The sequence below is a fragment of the Conger conger genome, chromosome 9, assembly GCF_963514075.1.
Source record: "Conger conger chromosome 9, fConCon1.1, whole genome shotgun sequence".
In the NCBI taxonomy this organism is placed as follows: domain Eukaryota; kingdom Metazoa; phylum Chordata; class Actinopteri; order Anguilliformes; family Congridae; genus Conger; species Conger conger.
In genome coordinates, this window is record NC_083768.1 from 41,578,283 (window position 1) to 41,597,802 (window position 19,520).

General features: G+C 49.9%; 2 protein-coding genes across 2 annotated transcripts in view; both read left to right on the forward strand.

Moving 5' to 3' along the window:
- LOC133137664 (E3 ubiquitin-protein ligase TRIM33-like) overlaps positions 1-6,961 on the forward strand; it is a 14,730-nt gene extending 7,769 nt beyond the window's left edge. The window contains exons 8-17 of the mRNA XM_061256003.1: positions 220-366; positions 1,352-1,463; positions 1,582-1,638; positions 3,504-3,534; positions 3,829-3,967; positions 4,494-4,774; positions 5,433-5,535; positions 5,668-5,736; positions 6,136-6,276; positions 6,641-6,961. Of these exons, the coding sequence (XP_061111987.1) occupies positions 220-366; positions 1,352-1,463; positions 1,582-1,638; positions 3,504-3,534; positions 3,829-3,967; positions 4,494-4,774; positions 5,433-5,535; positions 5,668-5,736; positions 6,136-6,276; positions 6,641-6,961 (1,401 nt within the window). The remainder of the gene's footprint in view (positions 1-219; positions 367-1,351; positions 1,464-1,581; positions 1,639-3,503; positions 3,535-3,828; positions 3,968-4,493; positions 4,775-5,432; positions 5,536-5,667; positions 5,737-6,135; positions 6,277-6,640) is intronic.
- A 2,205-nt stretch (positions 6,962-9,166) lies between these two features.
- On the forward strand, positions 9,167-11,762 carry zgc:64022 (Ras-related and estrogen-regulated growth inhibitor-like protein). The gene is made up of 4 exons (XM_061255276.1): positions 9,167-9,387; positions 9,594-9,647; positions 9,749-9,825; positions 10,296-11,762. The coding sequence occupies exons 1-4, from the start codon at positions 9,273-9,275 to the stop codon at positions 10,710-10,712; spliced, it is 663 nt and encodes a 220-aa protein (XP_061111260.1). The 5' UTR covers positions 9,167-9,272; the 3' UTR covers positions 10,713-11,762.
- Positions 11,763-19,520: the final 7,758 nt, after the last annotated feature.

Consider the following 19,520-nt stretch of genomic DNA (forward strand, 5'->3'; position numbering starts at 1 on the left):
TGTTGTGTGTTATTGTGAGTTGTTGTGAGTTGTTGTGTGTTATTTTGGGGGCTCAGGGCAGGTATTTCCCCTTTTTTCTTCTGTGGAAAGTGCAATACAAATAAATAAAGAAATAAATAAATAACGAAATTGATACCACAATCAACGTTTCTTCTGGAAGAATAGTCATTGCTGGAATAGTTTTTTTATTTCTGATGAATTCTGTGGTTCACTGGCCAGGAGCTGTGTCTTTCGGAGGAAAGGAAGATCCGGGAACGGCAGGAGGCGCTGAAGAAGCTGGAGGAGCGGCTGACCTACCTCCTGTCCTTCACGGACCGAGCCCTGGACACGGAGGGCTACTCCGCACTGCTGGCCTACAAGAGCAAGGTACTGTGCGCCCCGGCATACGGGATAAACCTCCCCCCAGGACTCATCGCGTATCACTTACATTTCTCATGACATTACAGACATTTAGCAGACACTCTTATCCTGAGCAACGTACGATGAAGTGCAGATTGAACACAGGGACAAGTGCGATGAGGACCCTAGAGGACAGTACGACAATTTGAACCCTTGAGAAATACCTCAACTTACCAATTAGCATACCACGGTTGGCAGCTAGAATGCCCCGGGTGACAACAATAATTTGTGATCTTGCTACCATAAAGGGTTAAGCGTGCGCATGTTCGAGGTTACGAGGCCTTGGGTGGCGTGGTGGCGTCCTGCTTAGCACTGGTGAGGTTCTCAGCTAGCCAGATGCTCTCTGCGTGGAGTTTGCGTGTTCTTCCCGTGCTTGCGTGGGTCTACTCCGAGCCCTCTGGCTTCCTCTCACACTCTTTAAGACATGCGTGTCAGGTTAGGTGTACTCGCTTGACCAAGGCACGGCCCTCAGAACTGGAGTTGGGCTCTGCCCCACTGCTTCTGCTCCTTTCTGGAGTGGCTCAAATGCAGAGGACAAATTACCCCACGAGGTTCAGTATAGTTTATCTTAACTCATCTCATCTTCAAGTCGAGTCAGGTCAAGTTCATATCACACTTTTCATGCCCACGGGCAATTCAAAATGCTTTACCTAAAGGCATAAAAGACGTTTAATAAAATTAAGATCAAGGTGCAATATTAGTTGTAATTTCAAGTAAGCTAAAAATGTTTTACAAAAGGCAGTGGAGAACATTAATACCTTTCAACCTGGTTTTAAAGATGGGCACCGTTGGGGCGAATCTTGAGGCAGTTTGTTCCAATGACATGTAGCGTGGCAGATAAATGCTGCTTCACCGTGTGGGCATCTTTACTTCACCGTGTCTCCCCCGTGTCTCCCCCGTGTCTCCCCCGTGTCTCCGCCGTGTCTCCCCCGTGTCTCCCCCGTGTCCTCAGATCCAGTGCCAGTTTGAGGACCTGGCGTCCTGCGACGTCTCGCCGGGCATCTCCATGGTGACGGCCGCTTTCTGCCGCGACAGCGAGATCTGCAGTAAAATCCAAACCTTCGGTACGACGGCATAAACCAACCCACCCATCTGTGTTCAGCAATGTTCACACAGAAATGTCTTTTTTAACTGGCTGCTACTTTGACATAACTCCTTTGTTTGTTTGTTTTTTCCCCCCAGGTAAACTTGTGGTTAAAATGGTGCCCTTTGCTTGCACAGGCGATCAGAATGGCCAAGGCAAGCTTCCTAAAAGGCTCACCGTTTGTTCTATTGCCCCGACTTCTCAAACTGACTCCACTTCCTCCCCTATTGTTTCTGCTGACAGCACTTCCTGTCAGATTTCTCCCACTTCCTCTCAGATCCGTCCCACTTCCTCTCTGATTCCTCTTACTTCCTGCCAGATTCCTCCCCCTCTCTATCAGATCCCTCCCACTTCCTGTCAGGTCCCTCCCACTTCCTGTCAGGTCCGTCCCACTTCCTCTCAGATCCCTCCCACTTCCTCTCTGATTCCTCTTACTTCCTGCCAGATTCCTCCCCCTCTCTATCAGATCCCTCCCACTTCCTGTCAGGTCGCTCCCACTTCCTGTCAGGTCCGTCCCACTTCCTCTCAGATCCCTCCCACTTCCTCTCTGATTCCTCTTACTTCCTGCCAGATTCCTCCCCCTCTCTATCAGATCCCTCCCACTTCCTGTCAGGTCCGTCCCACTTCCTCTCCGATCCCTCGCACGTCCTCTCCGATTCCTCAGGGTTCCCCTAATATTCTTCCCACGTATTTTTATATTCCTCCCAATTCCGCTCAAATTCCTCCCGCTTCCTATCAGATACTTACGACTTCCTCTCAGATGCTTCCCATGTTCCCTCAGGCCCCTCCCACCCAGATTGGTCGCGCCCCCCGACAATCAAATCCTCTTCTCCTGTCCGTCCTGAACCCCAGATGCCCGACCCTGCCGCCCCGCCCCGTTTCTCCGTCCACCCAAATGCGGCCCGTCTTTCTCTTCGGCGAGCAGCGTCCTGCGTATTTTCCGGCCCTTGTCGTAAACCCGCGCCTCCCCTGCGCCCGTCCGCCTCCCACGCGCCTCCCCGCCCCTCCCGCCCTCCTCGCGCCCCTCTCCGCTCCGATTGGCCCGCCGCCCCCCGCTCCGGACGGCCGGACGCCCACCTCCCGCGCTCCCGCTGCCCCCCCGGCTCTGGCCGGGTCAGCCCCGCCGATGCGGAGCGGACCTCCGGGCTCGACCGGGTCCAAATCGCCCGAACCCCCGCCTGGTGGGCTGAAGGACGACAGCCGGCTCTCCCCCCCAAACCCTCCACGTGTTGGGCTGCCGGACAAGAGCCGGCTCTCCCCCCCAAACCCTCCGCCTGTTGGGCTGCCGGACAAGAGCCGGCTCTCCCCCCCAAACCCTCCGCCTGTTGGGCTGCCGGACGACAGCCAGCTCTTCGGGTGTCCCGTGGAGGTATGTGTGCCCTGGCAGCGCTTGCTTTGGCCCCTGGGTCAGGCCCTCTGCGCCCTTGCCGCTGACCCAGTAAAACCGGCTTTATTTTCGTCCCACAGGAAGTCAACGGCGACCGCACGGAGGACACGGACGCTGAGAGTGAGTGAACGCCTGCCGAACACCGACACCGAGAGCAGCTGAAGTCAAAACGCAGTGAATAAAAACCAAACCGGAACGGAGAGGCTCTGACTTGATGAGGATGCCCGGATCTAGACCCCTTGACCGGTGGAAATCCGGGCTGAGAGAGATTTCCGTAAATGGACTGTAGCTGAGGTTTCACCCGGGGATAGCCCGACTCGTCGTCGTCGGCGACGGAAACGTTGCAAATCCACCTGTGTTTTCACCTGAACGCGCCCAGATGGTGTTTCACCGTCTTTTCCCCTGGAGAAAGTGTTCGCTGGGAGAGCGCGGCAGTGCTCTTTGTGTGGAGTGATGCAGGGATTAACCTTGAGGCCACGCATTCATGAGAGAGCGAGAGAGGGAGGACGAGGGCGTAGGCAGGCATCATCGAGGCCACAAAAAAAACAAGCCACTCACTTTTATTTCAGACTGTCTTTATTCTAGTGTCATCATTCTCTCATTCTCTCTCTCTCTCCCTCTCCCTCTTCCCAGGTGTTCCTGAATCAAGGACTGGAGACGGAAGGTACTAATTTAGGGGGTGCCGTATATAAAACAAACACATTTTTACAAAGCAATACAATCACAAAAACTGTGTGCCTGTGTGCGTGTGTTTGAGAGTGAGGGTCTGTGTGTGTGTATGTGTGTATGTGTGTCTGTGTGTGTCCATGTGTTTGTGTGTGTGTGTATGTATGAGTGCGTGCCTGCACGTTTGAGTCTGTGAGTGTGTGTGTATGCGTGTCTATGTATGCATGTATGTGTGAGCGTGTGTGTGAGCGTGTGTGCGAGTGCGTTTTTTAACCCTGTGGTGGTTTCACAGGCCCTTGGTTCCCAGAGTCTCTTTGGTCCGGCTGCCCGTCTCCTTCCCCCTGCCGGGCGGCCCCCTGCCCCAGTTCCGCCTGGCGACCAGCACCGGCAGACAGGAAGTTCTCCTGGAGCAGATCCCTGAGGAGGGCCAGGTGGGAGCCCTGTGTGTGTGTGCGTGTGTGTGTGTGTGAGTGAGTGTGTGATTAAAGACCCACTCGATCATTTCCACAGAATGTTTGGTTCAGTTGCTTTTCAACAGAAATTATATGGATGGCAGCTACGGACCACAATGCATCATGGTACTTGTAGTATTTAATGTGCTGCACTGGTGTCTTGGTAACCTGGGCAACAACTTTGCTAAGCCCACTGAACTCTCTGACACTGAGGCTTTGTTACTGTTGCAGTTTGCATTTTGCTGCTATGGCAATGTCCAGTACATCTACGTTAGTTAGGCTTGTCTTATTTGCTAATACGTTAGCAAACTATTCTTTCGATATCTTGACTGACAAGTGAGTGGTGAGTTTGTTTCTATGGTGATGAGCTGACGAATGTCCGTTTTATCAACCAATGGAAAAAAAGAATGAAATTGCGTAAGACGAAGATGAACAACCGACACTTAATTAAAAATTTTTCTTTTGACGTGCCTTTTATGAGCTTTGATCCTGTGTGTTACCGCAGTTTTCCTGTCCCGACTCCAAGTCATTGCGCCCCCTGTCGCTGCGCCCCCTGGTGCCCCCCCTGTCGCTGCGCCCCCTGGTGCCCCCCCTGTCCCTGCGCCCCCTGGAGCCCCCCCTGGAGCCCCCCCCGGTGCCCCCCCTGGAGCCCCCCCTGGTACCCCCCCCGGGCGGACGGGGGAGGTGTGCGCTCTGCCACACGGCCGGAGCACTCAGCAGCTGCAGCGAGTGTGGGAGGAGCTTCCACAGCGACTGCCTCCTCACCCCCATCTGCACCGCCGACAGGTGAGAGACACGCACACACACACACACACACACACACACACACACACGCACACACACAACCACACACACACACACGCACACAACCACACGCACACACACACACACACACACACACACACAACCACACACGCACACACAACCACACGCACACACACACAACCACACGCGCACACACACACACAACCACACGCACACATACACACACACACAGGCACACGCACACACACACAACCACACACACACACACGCACACACACACAACCACACACGCACACACAACCACACGCACACACACACAACCACACGCGCACACACACACAACCACATGCACACACACACACACACACACACACACAGACACACGCACACACACACAACTACACGCACACATATACATGAGGACACCTACACATGAGGATACATTCTCACACACACACACACAGAACACATGTATACACATGAGGACACATACACTCAAGCACGCACGCACGAACACACACACACAACCGCACGCACGCACACACACACAACCACGCACACACGTGCACACACAACCACACGCACACACACACAACCACACGCACGCACGCACACACACACACACACACCAGTCTGAATGGTGTTTATTAACCTGGATTCCCGTTCTCCCTGTCGGCAGCGGGCGCTGGCAGTGTATGGTGTGCGAGGACCAATCGGATATCAGGGTTCACCAGAGCAGCCTATCAGAGACAGACCCCACCCTCAGTCTGCCTGACCAGAGGGTAAGTCTCCCTGTGGCCTGTCTGTGTAGCGTAAAGTAATCAGGGTGGTAAAAACTCCCGCCAGTTTCACCACCTTTTCAACCTTTGTGTGAAGTTGTTCTCTCTCTCCCTCTCTCTCTCACTCACACACAGGAATGCAAGCGTCTCTTTCTCACCCTGATCAGTGATGAGTACAGTGCTGTCCTGTACCAGCAGCCTGAGGTATGTACTGTGTGTGTGTGTGTGGGGGTGGGTCCATCTGGAACACGTGAGTGTGTGAGTGAGTGAGGAACACGTGTGTGTGAGTGTGTGAGTGTGTGAGTGTGTGAGTGTGTGAGTGTGTGAGTGTGTGAGTGAGAGAGTGTGTGAGTGTGTGAGTGTGTGAGTGTGTGAGTGTGTGAGTGTGTGAGTGTGTGAGTGTGTGAGTGAGAGAGTGAGAGAGTGAGAGAGTGAGAGAGTGAGAGAGTGAGAGAGTGAGAGAGTGTGAGAGTGTGAGAGTGTGAGAGAGTGTGTGAGTGAGAGAGTGTGTGAGTGAGAGAGTGTGTGAGTGAGAGAGTGAGAGAGTGAGGCTCTGTGCTTGGGTGGGCAGGCTGATGGGATGCTGTGCGTTGTCTCCCCCAGTGGCTGTCGGACTCCTCTCCCTACGTGGACGTCACGCTGATCCGGGACCGGCTGCTGCACAGGCTGTCCCCGGCGTACCGCACGCTGGAGTTCGTCTCCGACGTCTGGCTCCTCCTCAGCTCCCTTCCCAAGGGCCCGCAAGTAAGAGGCTCCTGCCGTTTCTGCGCATGCGTGTTCATTAAAGGTCCCACATTACATTACATTACATTACATTACACTTCATTACATTACATTACACTTCATTACATTACATTACATTACATTACATTGCGATGTCACTGGAGTCCACATGGCTGGTTTAAATGCACATTTCCTCCGTAACGGGATTGTGTGGTTTTGTTTAGGGACTGGGCGTTCCGATGCTTTCACACCGTTTTTACGACACCTTCAGCTCCTTCATCATCCACAGCGAGGGAAACGTCCTTTTCCACAAAACGGGAACACGAGGATGCGTTTTTCATCCCCCTCTTCGCTCACCCGTTCTTTACCCCTCTTTCTCCATCAGGACGTCAAGCCCGTGGAGAGGCTTCAGAGAATCTTCCAGAAGGCGCTCATGAAAACCTTCGGGCCAAGCCTGCAGCCCTCCCTCCTGGAGCCGCCCCCGGGGAAGGAGGTGGCGGGGGCCGGAGGGGCCACAGGACCCCAGGGGGCCACGGACACCTGGCAGACAAAGAGGAAGAGGAAGAGGAAGAGGAAAGAGGAGGCTGTGAAGAAGGAACAGGCCGAGCCTCTGATGAAGAAACTCTGCAAGGACGAGGAGGGATGGAGGGATGGAGGGAGGAGTGGAGTGATGAACGAGGAAGAGAGGAGTGGAGGGGTGGGGTGATGGAGTGGAGGAGTGATGAGAGGGGAGGAGAGAGGAGTGGAGTGGAGGAGTGATGAGAGGGGAGGAGAGAGGAGTGGAGGGATGGAGTGATGAGAGGGGAGGAGAGAGGAGTGGAGGGATAGAGTGATGAGAGGGGAGGAGAGAGGAGTGGAGGGATAGAGTGATGAGAGGGGAGGAGAGAGGAGTGGAGGGATAGAGTGATGAGCGAGGAAGAGGGGCGGAGTGATGGAGGGATGAGCTAGGAGGAGGTGAGAGGAGTGGAGGGGTGTTATTTTATTCCACTACGTGGCTGCGACTGAAATCAATGAAAATGAGCTGGACATTTAGTCCGGGTAGTACGCGGTTTCGGACGCAGTCCATGAATCTACCTCATTGTTTTCTTCTGTGGTGGGAGGAGCGGTGTCCCCGGCTGACGCGCCTCTCTCGCTGCAGTGAGCGGGCAGGTCCTCCACAGTTGGCAGTATCTCTGTTTTGCCACTAGGTGGCATAAATGCACTTTTGGGAATATTGTCGTTATTATCCTGGCCCCCTGAAAACTCGGGTGTGTTCTTCTTGTGCTGTGACAATGGAACATTGTCAGGAAACCACTGCTCAATGTTTTTACTTTGGATGTATGATACTGTCTTTTTTATCACAAATAATAAAATATTGTATGTGTATGTGAGTAGATTCTGTGCCTTTTTTTCCCCACACTTTTGTGTTCCTCAGACCAATGTTGAGGTTACCACGATTACTAGTCGCGTTCGGTTAGAGTGCCTGTTAATGGCTGTCATGCAAATAATGCGCCATTTTGTCTTTTGCGTTTCATTAAATGTGGGCATGTGAAAAGGAACTTGAGGAAAAATGTTTTGCGTGGAGCTTGCTGACATCTGTGCCCGTTTTGATTTTTATAATGACACTATTGTTGATTTCATAACTCCCTACCTTTGCCCGTAGGCCAAATCCGCTAGTATCGTGATGTATGGAGACATCTAACCAGGAGAGGGTGCTCGTGTTACATTGATACTTATGACCGATGACCGTTTCTCGATCATTTGAATACTGTTTGCGTATGATGCAAATACGCAATATGCTGCACTGGACGTTCATTGTAGGCTAGGTGAACATGCCCCCCCCCCCCCCTGTTTTTTGTTCAAATGTGTAACGATAACCATATATGCCCATTATCACTTGTGATGTTAAAAGTTAATTTGATCTTCTCCAGCACCTGCCCTGAAGCAATAGTTCTGAGCGAACAAGGCGTTTGGGGACACAATGTGTTGTGGCCGTGGCTACGTCATTTTGGAATTAATTATTTATTTTGTAATCTCGGATTCTGCTGTGTAGAAACATCGATTTAAAAAAACAAAAATGTCCGTAGGCCTACGTGACGACCCAGAGTTTGTTTGCACGTTACCTTTCCCCAGCATCTCGGATGCGATGATCTCATCTTTCATAAAAAACAAGCAACAGGACTCGCTCACTCCCCACCTACATAGATAATGGCAGGATATAGGCGATAGCTGGGCGTCTCGTGTCACAGAGTGTCTAGTTGCGGATCCAGGCTGCCTTGCGGCTCTTGCAACAGTTTATATCGATGTCCTTTCACCGTTCATTTTCATTTAATTTGTGTCAGTGCACTCGTTCACTTCTGTGTTTTCTCCTTAAGCCAATTTAAAAGCTGCGTGATTAATATCAAAATCACTAGGCTATAAGTCTGAGTTTAGGGTGATTCACTTCGTGAGCAGAGACTTATAGAGAGAAGCCCTATAAATAAAGTGGCACAGTAGGCCTTGATTGATAGGCGTATAATGGCCTGTTTTGAATTAATTATTTATTCATATGCATGAATTCGTCTGAGAAACGGCACCGGGCTGCAGAATTTCAGGTCCTGATTAGTTACCAGCTTGGCTGTCAGCTAAAATTGATTAGGCTGCACGCTGTGGTTATCGAGAAAGCCCATTGCTTTCACTGAATGCGTCGACTCCGCCGCCACGTTTAGTAGCCTAATCAAACGTGTTCTCATAATCTTTCGCCTGGCCCCCTCCCTCCTGTTCCACGAATTCCGCCAGCGGTTTCACCTCTTGTCGCAGCAGGAGGACCTCGCTCAAAATTCCACTTTAGATGTCAATTTCATAAACAGACGCTCCAGCTTCTCATTGGTCCGCTCAAGTCTCCGTCACGGCAATGGACCCGCCCTCCTTTCTATAAATTCTCCAAAACGCGTCAAGATTTCAGCAAAGCCCGCTTGGTCACAGCACTGGAACGAAGCGGTCAACCTGCACAGCAAAGACAAGCACAGGATCCACAGTTTGTGTACGGCTGCCTGCAAATGGTTATTCAAGTCAAATCCAACTCGGGCAACAACAGCAAAGCGATGGAGGGAACGCAACAAAAACTGGAGGCGAATGTTTTGCTACTTGGAGCAGAAAATGTCGGGAAGTCTGGTAAGCACGTTGCATATTTCAAAATATTTAGACTTTATATTTGTTTGTTTACATGTTTACATATTCATCGTTCCTAGCCTAATCTACATACAACCGTGGCTAGAAATGGACATTGCGGATAGTAGCTTGCGCTCACTAATGGCATTTTAGAGCATAGGACATAAAACTCAACGAATTGCTTATGATCTGCTTCCCTCTGTCTACAGCGCTCACAGTGCGATTCCTTACCAGAAGATTTATCGGCGAATACGGAAATATAGGTAAGCGAAGTGTCTGAACTGCTTGATTAGCCTATCCTGGAATTGTATTTATTTGCTGCATTTCTGTAGCAAGAAGTAAAACCTTCCCCCTTCTCTTCTAGAATCAATATACAGTCACAGTGACCGAATTGACGGACGGGAAATTTCTTTCAATATCTGGGACTCCCTGCATCCACAGGTAAGGAACGCATAAATCCTGTTATTTTTTGGGATGGCCATTATTATACATGATAGTTGTCCTATGATACTGTTTTGGAAATACTGTAATTTGGGCTATTGTAAAAAAATGTAGTTTCCCTGGGGCTTTACATTAGAAAAGTAGCCGATACACTCAGAAGAAAGCGTTCCTCTATACTTTTGTGACTGTCTAGTTCAAGGGTTTCACGCTTTTCACACCTTCAATAGAAGTTGCCATTCTAAAGAACTAAAGGGTACCTCTGTGAAGACTCATCAAAGAACCCTTTCCTAAAAAAAATTTCAAAGGATGCATCGTTGCACCACCATGTATCATTCGCCACACACTAAGCTCGGAGTCATAACAAATTGTGACCGTTTAGGCTTTGATTTGAATTAAAGTTCAGACATGGGTCACTTTGCAGCCTACACGGCGCGTCGTTGCTTAAAGCCAATTCATTCTTTTCTCTTCAGAAATCTGACGCCGACGGATGCATCAGCGAGAAGCAGCTTCAGTGGGCAGACGGGTTCATTCTGGTCTACAGCATCTGCGACCGAGCCAGCTTTAACCTGGTGCGTCGACAGGTGCAGCGGATCAGGCAGTGTAAAGCAAAGGTCCCAGGCGCGACGCCGATTGTAATCGTCGGCAACAAGCGGGACCTCAAGCACCGCCGCACCGTCTCCAGCGAGGAGGGCACTCTCCTCGCCCTGTCCTCCGATTGCGGGTTCTTCGAGATCTCCGCAGCCGAGACCTACCACGGTGTGTTGCTAGTTTTCCACGAACTGCTCGACTTGATCCGGGAGGCGAGGGCAATGAAGAAGGGACCGGTCGGACTCAAGAGCATTGTCCGGAGCATGTCGGCGGTTTTTGGGAGAAGAAGAACTGACTAGGTTACTTGAACTGTTAGCAAGGGGCGAGGTTGAACACCCCGGATTCAACAATCAACGGCTGTGTCGCTTAGAATAGCGACTTTTAAAGTAAAAGCTACGACGGCGGGTGGCTGTGGTCGTGATCCGTGACGCTTCTACGCCGGTTGCGCGCGACCGTTTGAGGACGCCACACTTCGAAGCGGAATTGGAAACCGCGGTGCATCGCTGAACGCGCTTGGGGGGATGCACTGGTTGCTTACACTGGACACTTGTAAAAATTGGCAAATCAACTGTACTGCTATGACCAGAACGACTTTGTACCGAAAGTGCTGTTGGCCTCTTTTTTGCTGTAACGGCGTAGGCTATGACTGGATTGAGTTATTTGACACCTGTCTGATTTATGCGCGGGTGTTCAAAACTCAAATGCAGGAGCTGTTTCACCGAACCCAGACCATGTAGCGCAACTGATCGTGACTTGAGAATTGGTGCCAAGAGTTGATGTCAATCTATGCACACTTATAAAAAGTAGCAGTTAAAATGGCCGTTACTACATGACTTGGAAAATGTATCTACGTTGTCCTGCTGTTCTGTTCAGAAAATACAAATCATATTGGTTTTGCATGTGGTCTGGTCAGGACTAGGCACTGTACCCTTAAGTTGTCTATAAATCCATCATTTTTGGCCACCTGTCTCTCCAACCTTGACAATGTATCCCTACTAAAATGGCAATTTGGTGCAACACATTTATTGTCTGTCAACATGTTTCACTGGATTGGACCAGAACCAAAAATCCTGCAACACTGTCACATGAGATTTCATATACTGTACCAACCTGAATAAATGTGTGTTCTGTATATGCCCATAAACTGCTGCAGTCTCTGCAATAGTGTTGGCTTAAGTGGGATGGCTGATTTAAAAGTGTTCAGAGGGTCAGGCTCTGAAGATGCTGTCTTTTAACTCCCGCTTTTTGGGGGATGGGGGTGAAATGAAATTTATGGAATAATTGTACAATGTTTATATGCGGTACAGCTGTTTACTTAAGTTGCTTAAATAAAACCCTGTTTTCTTTAAGTCTTGTGTCCTGTGCTTGAATGCAAAGCATGTGCTGCTTTGTTAACGAGATGTTTATTGGTGGGACGGGATTAGTGCTGGCTAGCACTTCCTCAGGAGCAAGACCACCAGACGCCGACCCACACCCACCAGACGCCGACACACACCCACTGTCTGAGGGGAAGCAGGGTGTGAATGCGTCACCTGCCGTTTCAAGAAGGCCTTTCCAGTCACTGGTGCCTGCAGTAAGCAGCATTTTCTTTGAAAATGATATTATTGCAGTTTACCCAAGGCATCTGAAGTTCTTAAATGTATGTACATACTCCCTCAGAACTAAAGTTATGAAAAGTGCGTAAAAAGGTACATATGCTTGTCACTAGGGTGGTACCCTATAGGTACATAAAATTGTACCCCTAGCCAGCGATACGTAATTCATTTGCACCTTTTTTTTTTGCTTGAAAACCGTTCCCATTTGTACCTGAACAGAACATTACTGTACTTTCAGAAAACATTTGGGAAATTTGATCCTTGAACAAGAATGTACCTCCACTTTGCTTCTGAGAGTGTATTCACTTGGAAAATCTGCTCAGACTTCAGCACTCTGTGATTCGATATCAGCGAACGTACAGAGATCAGTTAATTTAGGACCAACAACAACTTCTTCAGCCATTGCTTTGGGATTGGCACTGTTTCCTCAAGTCACACACACACACACTTCTGGGGGGGGGGGGGAGAAGTGACATTGGAAAACCATTACATTACATTACATTACATTACATTACATTGCATTAAATGGCATTTAGCAGATGCTCTTATCCAGAGCAATCAAACACAAGTACAAGTGCGAAGAGGACCCGAGAGGACAGTACAGTTCCGAGTCCTAATGTAAACATACAGACTATCAGAACCCTTGAAGAATACAATCAACTTCCAAACTAGCATACCACAGTTGGCAGCTAGAATACCCTGAGTACAACAATACAATAGCCAATACAAAAAAACAACATTATCTATACAAGTAACAATATCTATACAATCTATACATAAGTGCCATTCCAGTCTATGGCATATATAAGGCTAATCATGGTGGTGAGTTAGGGAGGGAAAGGTGTAGCCTGAAGAGATGAGTCTTCAGTCTGCGCTTGAAGGAGGTCAGAGACTCTGCCGTTCTGACATCCACCGGGAGGTCATTCCACCACCGTGGGACCAGGACAGACAGCAGCCGTGAGCGAGAAGTGCAGGTGTGGCGAGGGGGAGGCGCCAGACGGCACGAAGTGGCAGAACGGAGGGGTCTTGTTGGTGTATAGGTCTTGATATGTGATTGAATAAATACAGGGGCTGATCCCTTAACTGCCTGGTATGCGAGCGTTTTAAATTTGATGCGAGACCACTAACCACAGTGGCCAAAACCCAGGGGTCAGACAGTAACCCAGGGGTCAGCAAGTAACCCAGGGGTCAGACAGTAACCCAGGGGTCAGACAGTAACCCAGGGGTCAGAAAGTAAAAGTCCTGCTGTGTCTCTTCCACCCATGAACTCAGACAGCTGATTTCACTCGTTCGTCCTACAGAGCATCCTGGCTGAAGAGCTGTGAGTTGTGCTAATCCAGGTAATGGGGACAAAGTGCAGGGGCGGACTTTTACTTTCTGCACCTGAATTTTCCACCGCTGTCATACTGACTGGGGAGAGGCGAGGTAATGAGTCAGACAGATTAAGGATGATGTGGAAATCTAAATGGTAAATGGACTGCATTTATACAGCACTTTTATCCAAAGCGCCTTGCAAATAATGCCTCTCATTCACCCACTCACACACACACACACACACACACACACACACACACACACACACTAATACACACACACACACACACACACACACACGCCAACGGCGATAGGCTGCCACACACACTACTTACCTACTGAGCTAATGCCACCCCTCAACTTCTGACTGCTCCATTTATTGATTGATTGATTCTATTGTGCACAAGGTCAATGGGTGCTTAGATGTACTTACGCAAGGTCACTGAGAGCTTTGACTCTGGTGGTGTGTGTACCCCTGAATTTAGACCGGTGGAAGATTTGACCTGATCCGACGGTGTTGGTCACCATGAACCCGCACCCTGAACCGGCCAGAGGAGGATGGGCTGCCCCTGTTGGGTCTGGTTCCAGCCGAGGTTTCTTTCAACGTGCCACCCAGAGACCACTGCTACTGGTGGCGTCCCTCTGTCAGTTTTACGTTGTAAACCGTAAAGCATTTGTGAGGATACCTCTTCCAATGAAGGCGTCCCGCGCCTCCCACACACAACCGCCCGACTCGCAGGACCTGAAAGCTGCGACAGCAATACGCCACTGATCATACGCTCAGTGATACGTCTCTGATCGTACGCACGGTGAGCACTGCTGATCGTACACACAGTGAGCACCGCTGATCGTACGCACAGCGCTGATCATACACACACTGAGCGCTGCTGATTGTACACACGGTGAGCGCCGCTGATCGTACGCACAGTGAGCACCGCTGATCGTACGCACAGTGAGCACCGCTGATCGTACGCACAGCGCTGATCATACACACACTGAGCGCTGCTGATTGTACACACGGTGAGCGCCTCTGATCGTACGCACAGCGCTGATCGTACACGCGGTGAGAGCTGCTGATTGTACGCACAGTGAGAGCTGCTGATCGTACGCACAGTGCTGATCGTACGCACAGTGAGCGCCTCGTTCTCGTCTGGTGCCGTCCCCGGCGTGTGGGCTCTTGCGTGGACGGTTGGCACGGCGACGAGCCTCCGGGTTCTTATCGCTGCTATGACCACGCGGCGCCTCCTCTTCCTCCGCATCGTCATTACATCACAGAGCCGCCGCTAACAGCCGCGCGGACCGGGATGACTCGACCGGAATTCCTCCGGACCTCGACCTGATCGCTGTTCATCAAGGACGGCGCTGACAGCAGCGCTCTTTCGTAACCGCCAATCGTGGCCAGGGTCTCATTCTCCGCTTGGCGATTACAACCGTCTCAGTGGACGTCAAACGTCACGGTTTTTTTATTCAACACAAGAACACACACGCAAAGCCCGCACAGCTGTCACCCTGTTACTCCACGGCACGTTTTTCATTCACGTCGGGAAAATAGGCATGTGGTTGCCATGGTGAGGGAACTGGCACTTTATGCAGACATAAGTCAGAACATTACGGTCCTGTCGACGGGGGCCTGTACGTCTGTGTCGTACGGAGACGGTGGTGAATTTCGAGTCCCGTTTTATGGGGTTAAGGAGCACCTGAATATCTCACCAATCTCACTTCGTGAACGCAGAAAGGGTCTGCAGAACATCGAGCCGTGCTCTCCAGTTACGGGCCAGTAGATACAGTTCCCGGTGCGTTGGGCACTAATGGGGCCCTTGGATGTAGGCCACGGTACTGTCAGGACTCAGCGAGCTCCTGCAGAGGACAATGGGTACCCTGCTTAGGCGACTATTTTGGTTTTCGAAAAAGGGGGACAGGGCCTGGAGACTGTTATGCACATTAACACAACGTGATTGTTACAATACACTCAGTGAGCACGTTAATAGGTACCACATCAATAAGCAGGTGCGCAGGTGTCCTAATAAAGTGCTCAGTGTGTGTATATGACAAGGACGGTTGGTGAGCTGAACATCGGTGGGGTGCAAAACTGATCATCATTGGTCTCAGCCAGCTTTCATTCATTTTCCTGTGCCAGTGATCTGACTAATTAATTGGCGAGTAACACACAGCTTCTTCACACCATGTTAGCCGGATTAAATCGATTCGGAAAAATCAACAAACTTCCCGGGACAGATTTTGCTCCTAAAAAGAGGATCCTGGTCATGCCAGACCTGGCAGACATGAGATGATCATGCCTCCCAAGTTTTGCAACAATAATCATCTGTGATCTTTTTCACTTCCAAGCTCGTCTGACTGGAGTGAATTGTCTTCTCAATTTGCACAACTGCACATTTCTTTGTCATTTTCACACAGATTTGTGATGTTAAAACTCTCAAGCAGAAAGTAGATGTAGTGCTTGCGGTAGGCCATTTGATATAATCGATTTTAGCAAAGCACAACCCTTTCTTCTACAGTATATGAGTGCAACAACACTCGGTCTGAAGTGACAGAAATGGTGCATCAATCAATAGAAGACGTTCTAGCGCAAGCACGGGCCTGTCTTTCAGGTCTTTGTGCTTTAAAACCTCAAACAAAATGGAGGAAAAATGGACTGTCACTGTGAGAGCTTATTCTGGTGCAGTTAAATACATATTTTTAAATGTATAAATACAGTGATATTTAAAAACAGTGGTATAAAAACATGATATGCATGCAGCACAGGACTGGATTAATGACGTAGACGAATCGAGAGTGTATGTAGAGGGTGTTGTTAGCTCCCAAATAACCAAGAATGTATTCTAAATTACACCAGAACAAAGGTGACATTTCCATCCGTAAGCTACCGGATCTTCATAATTTATTAATCAAAGGAAATGTAAAGTAAATAATGAATTACAACACAGTTATCACAAAATTGTAACCCTGCCTTCTGGTCCTTTTGGTTGGCTCACTTGGACCAGGCAAGATCATCCTGTTGGCTAACTGCCACCAACTGCCACCGACTGCCACTAACTGCCACCAACTGCCACCAACTGCCACTAACTGCCAAGCGGCAGACTCAGATCACTGTCCCTCATCCAGTTAAACTGTCTCTGGCTCCAGGACAGGTAGGAAGGGGTTTTCAGATCTCGACCATTAAATCCCGTCTTCGGCTCTGGAGAGAGCGGAGCTCAGCTAACGTCCGGGCCCCCGGGGGCGAAAGGGAGAGCAGCGGGGACAGGATGTTCCCATTAGCACTCGGCCAGCTGGGAAACGGCCGTCGATTGGGTTAGGACAGCGTTGGGGTGCCAAATTAATGGAAACATGCTGTAGTTCGTCCCCTCTTCCTGTCCAACCTCCCTCTGTTCAGACATCTGAAACGCACAGGGTTTCACAGACACTGGTTAAGCGTATTCCTTGGACTAATATGAATCTCCATTGAAAATTGGATTTATTCCTGGCTTAATCTGTGCCTTTGAATCCGGGCCCACAGTGCCTTGTGTTGGATATAATCTCATGCTGATGCTGAAAGGGAGGGCGAGAGGAGTCTGATGCTGGGCTGGCTGAAGCAGAATTCACTCACAAACTACACCTTCAATGTTTCTCAGTCCCAAGCCACCTCAGGAAAAGTGAGCCCCTGTCTTTCAGTGGCCTTGCAGTAGCTCATCTATGGTTATAGAGAGAGCAGAAGCACACCAAAAACCGAGCGCAAGGTGCTGAACATAAAGGAACATAAAAGATGAAGAGATTTGCTTAATGCTCCACAAAAACACAATGGTATTTATTGCACCATGTGGACATTTTGACCACAATAATTTCTTTTTTTTTTTAAGTCTTTTTCTTTTTTTTTTCATCTAGGGACACTATGTCTGCGGTGCTTACCCCCTACGGGAGAAAGGAGCAGATCAATGGCAGCAGCTGCATGTTGGGCGTCAATAACAGCGGTTACATCCATGTTGCGCGACAGGGCAGGTTCTCTACACACACTCAGTGTAAAGGCAGGGTCTCCACACACACTCAGTGTAAAGGTAGGTTCTCCACACACACTCAGTGTAAAGGTAGGTTCTCCACACACACTCAGTGTAAAGGCAGGGTCTCCACACACACTCAGTGTAAAGGTAGGTTCTCCACACACACTCAGTGTAAAGGTAGGGTCTCCACACACACTCAGTGTAAAGGCAGGTTCTCCACACACACTCAGTGTAAAGGAGACAGGGCAGGTTCTCCACACACACTCAGTGTAAAGGCAGGTTCTCCACACACACTCAGTGTAAAGGCAGGTTCTCCACACACACTCAGTGTAAAGGAGACAGGGCAGGTTCTCCACACACACTCAGTGTAAAGGCAGTGTCTCCACACACACTCAGTGTAAAGGAGACAGGGCAGGTTCTCCACACACACTCAGTGTAAAGGCAGGTTCTCCACACACACTCAGTGTAAAGGCAGGGTCTCCACACACACTCAGTGTAAAGGCAGGTTCTCCACACACACTCAGTGTAAAGGAGACAGGGCAGTGTCTCCACACACACTCAGTGTAATGGAGACAGGGCAGGTTCTCCACACACACTCAGTGTAAAGGCAGGTTCTCCACACACACTCAGTGTAAAGGCAGTGTCTCCACACACACTCAGTGTAAAGGAGACAGGGCAGGTTCTCCACACACACTCAGTGTAAAGGCAGGTTCTCCACACACACTCAGTGTAAAGGCAGGGTCTCCACACACACTCAGTGTAAAGGCAGGTTCTCCACACACACTCAGTGTAAAGGAGACAGGGCAGTGTCTCCACACACACTCAGTGTAATGGAGACAGGGCAGGTTCTCCACACACACTCAGTGTAAAGGCAGGTTCTCCACACACACTCAGTGTAAAGGCAGGTTCTCCACACACACTCAGTGTAAAGGAGACAGGGCAGTGTCTCCACACACACTCAGTGTAAAGGAGACAGGGCAGGTTCTCCACACACACTCAGTGTAAAGGCAGTGTCTCCACACACACTCAGTGTAAAGGAGACAGGGCAGGTTCTCCACACACACTCAGTGTAAAGGCAGGTTCTCCACACACACTCAGTGTAAAGGCAGGGTCTCCACACACACTCAGTGTAAAGGCAGGTTCTCCACACACACTCAGTGTAAAGGAGACAGGGCAGTGTCTCCACACACACTCAGTGTAATGGAGACAGGGCAGGTTCTCCACACACACTCAGTGTAAAGGCAGGTTCTCCACACACACTCAGTGTAAAGGCAGGTTCTCCACACACACTCAGTGTAAAGGAGACAGGGCAGTGTCTCCACACACACTCAGTGTAAAGAAGACAGGGCAGGTTCTCCACACACACTCAGTGTAAAGGCAGTGTCTCCACACACACTCAGTGTAAAGGAGACAGGGCAGTGTCTCCACACACACTCAGTGTAAAGGCAGGTTCTCCACACACACTCAGTGTAAAGGCAGTGTCTCCACACACACTCAGTGTAAAGGAGACAGGGCAGTGTCTCCACACACACTCAGTGTAATGGAGACAGGGCAGTGTCTCCACACACACTCAGTGTAAAGGAGACAGGGCAGTGTCTCCACACACACTCAGTGTAATGGAGACAGGGCAGTGTCTCCACACACACTCAGTGTAATGGAGACAGGGCAGTGTCTCCACACACGCTCGGTGGAAAGGTGAGCCACGAGCTGGATGAAGAGGCCGTCCAGCGAGAGGACTGTTACACCACCGCCCCTCAGTCCATCTACGATGTTATGGATAATTCACCCCTCTGACTCACAGCACACAGCACGCTGAACTGATAGATAGGCTCTGCTGTTGGAGGAGCCAGTAGTGTCTGAAGCAAAGTACAGGCAAGCAAAGGTTAGCTCTCTGTGTGTGTGCGTCTGCCAAATGCCAATAATGTTATGTAATGTAATGTGTGTGTGTGTGTGTGCTCATTCATGCAATTAATGTGTGTATATGTGCATGTGTGGATGTCTGTGTGCCTGCATATGTATGTTTGTATGTGTGTGTACACGTGCATGCGTATGTGTGCATATATGTTTGTGAGTGTGTGTCTGTGTGCATGCATATGTTTGTTTGTATGTGTGTGTGCGTGTGTGCGCACAAGCCTGTTTTTATTGCACTGTGTCTGCAGCCTTTTACAGACTGTCAGGCACATGGGTTACACGGGCAAAGTAACCC

What these genes read in the sequence shown, in the direction of transcription:
- zgc:64022 (XM_061255276.1), top strand. Translation starts at nt 9,273, where the DNA reads ATGGTTATTCAAGTCAAATCCAACTCGGGCAACAACAGCAAAGCGATG. An exon ending in AGAAAATGTCGGGAAGTCTG is followed by an intron (nt 9,388 to 9,593) that starts GTAAGCACGTTG and finishes CTCTGTCTACAG; the next exon opens with CGCTCACAGTGCGATTCCTT. An exon ending in GGGACTCCCTGCATCCACAG is followed by an intron (nt 9,826 to 10,295) that starts GTAAGGAACGCA and finishes TTTTCTCTTCAG; the next exon opens with AAATCTGACGCCGACGGATG.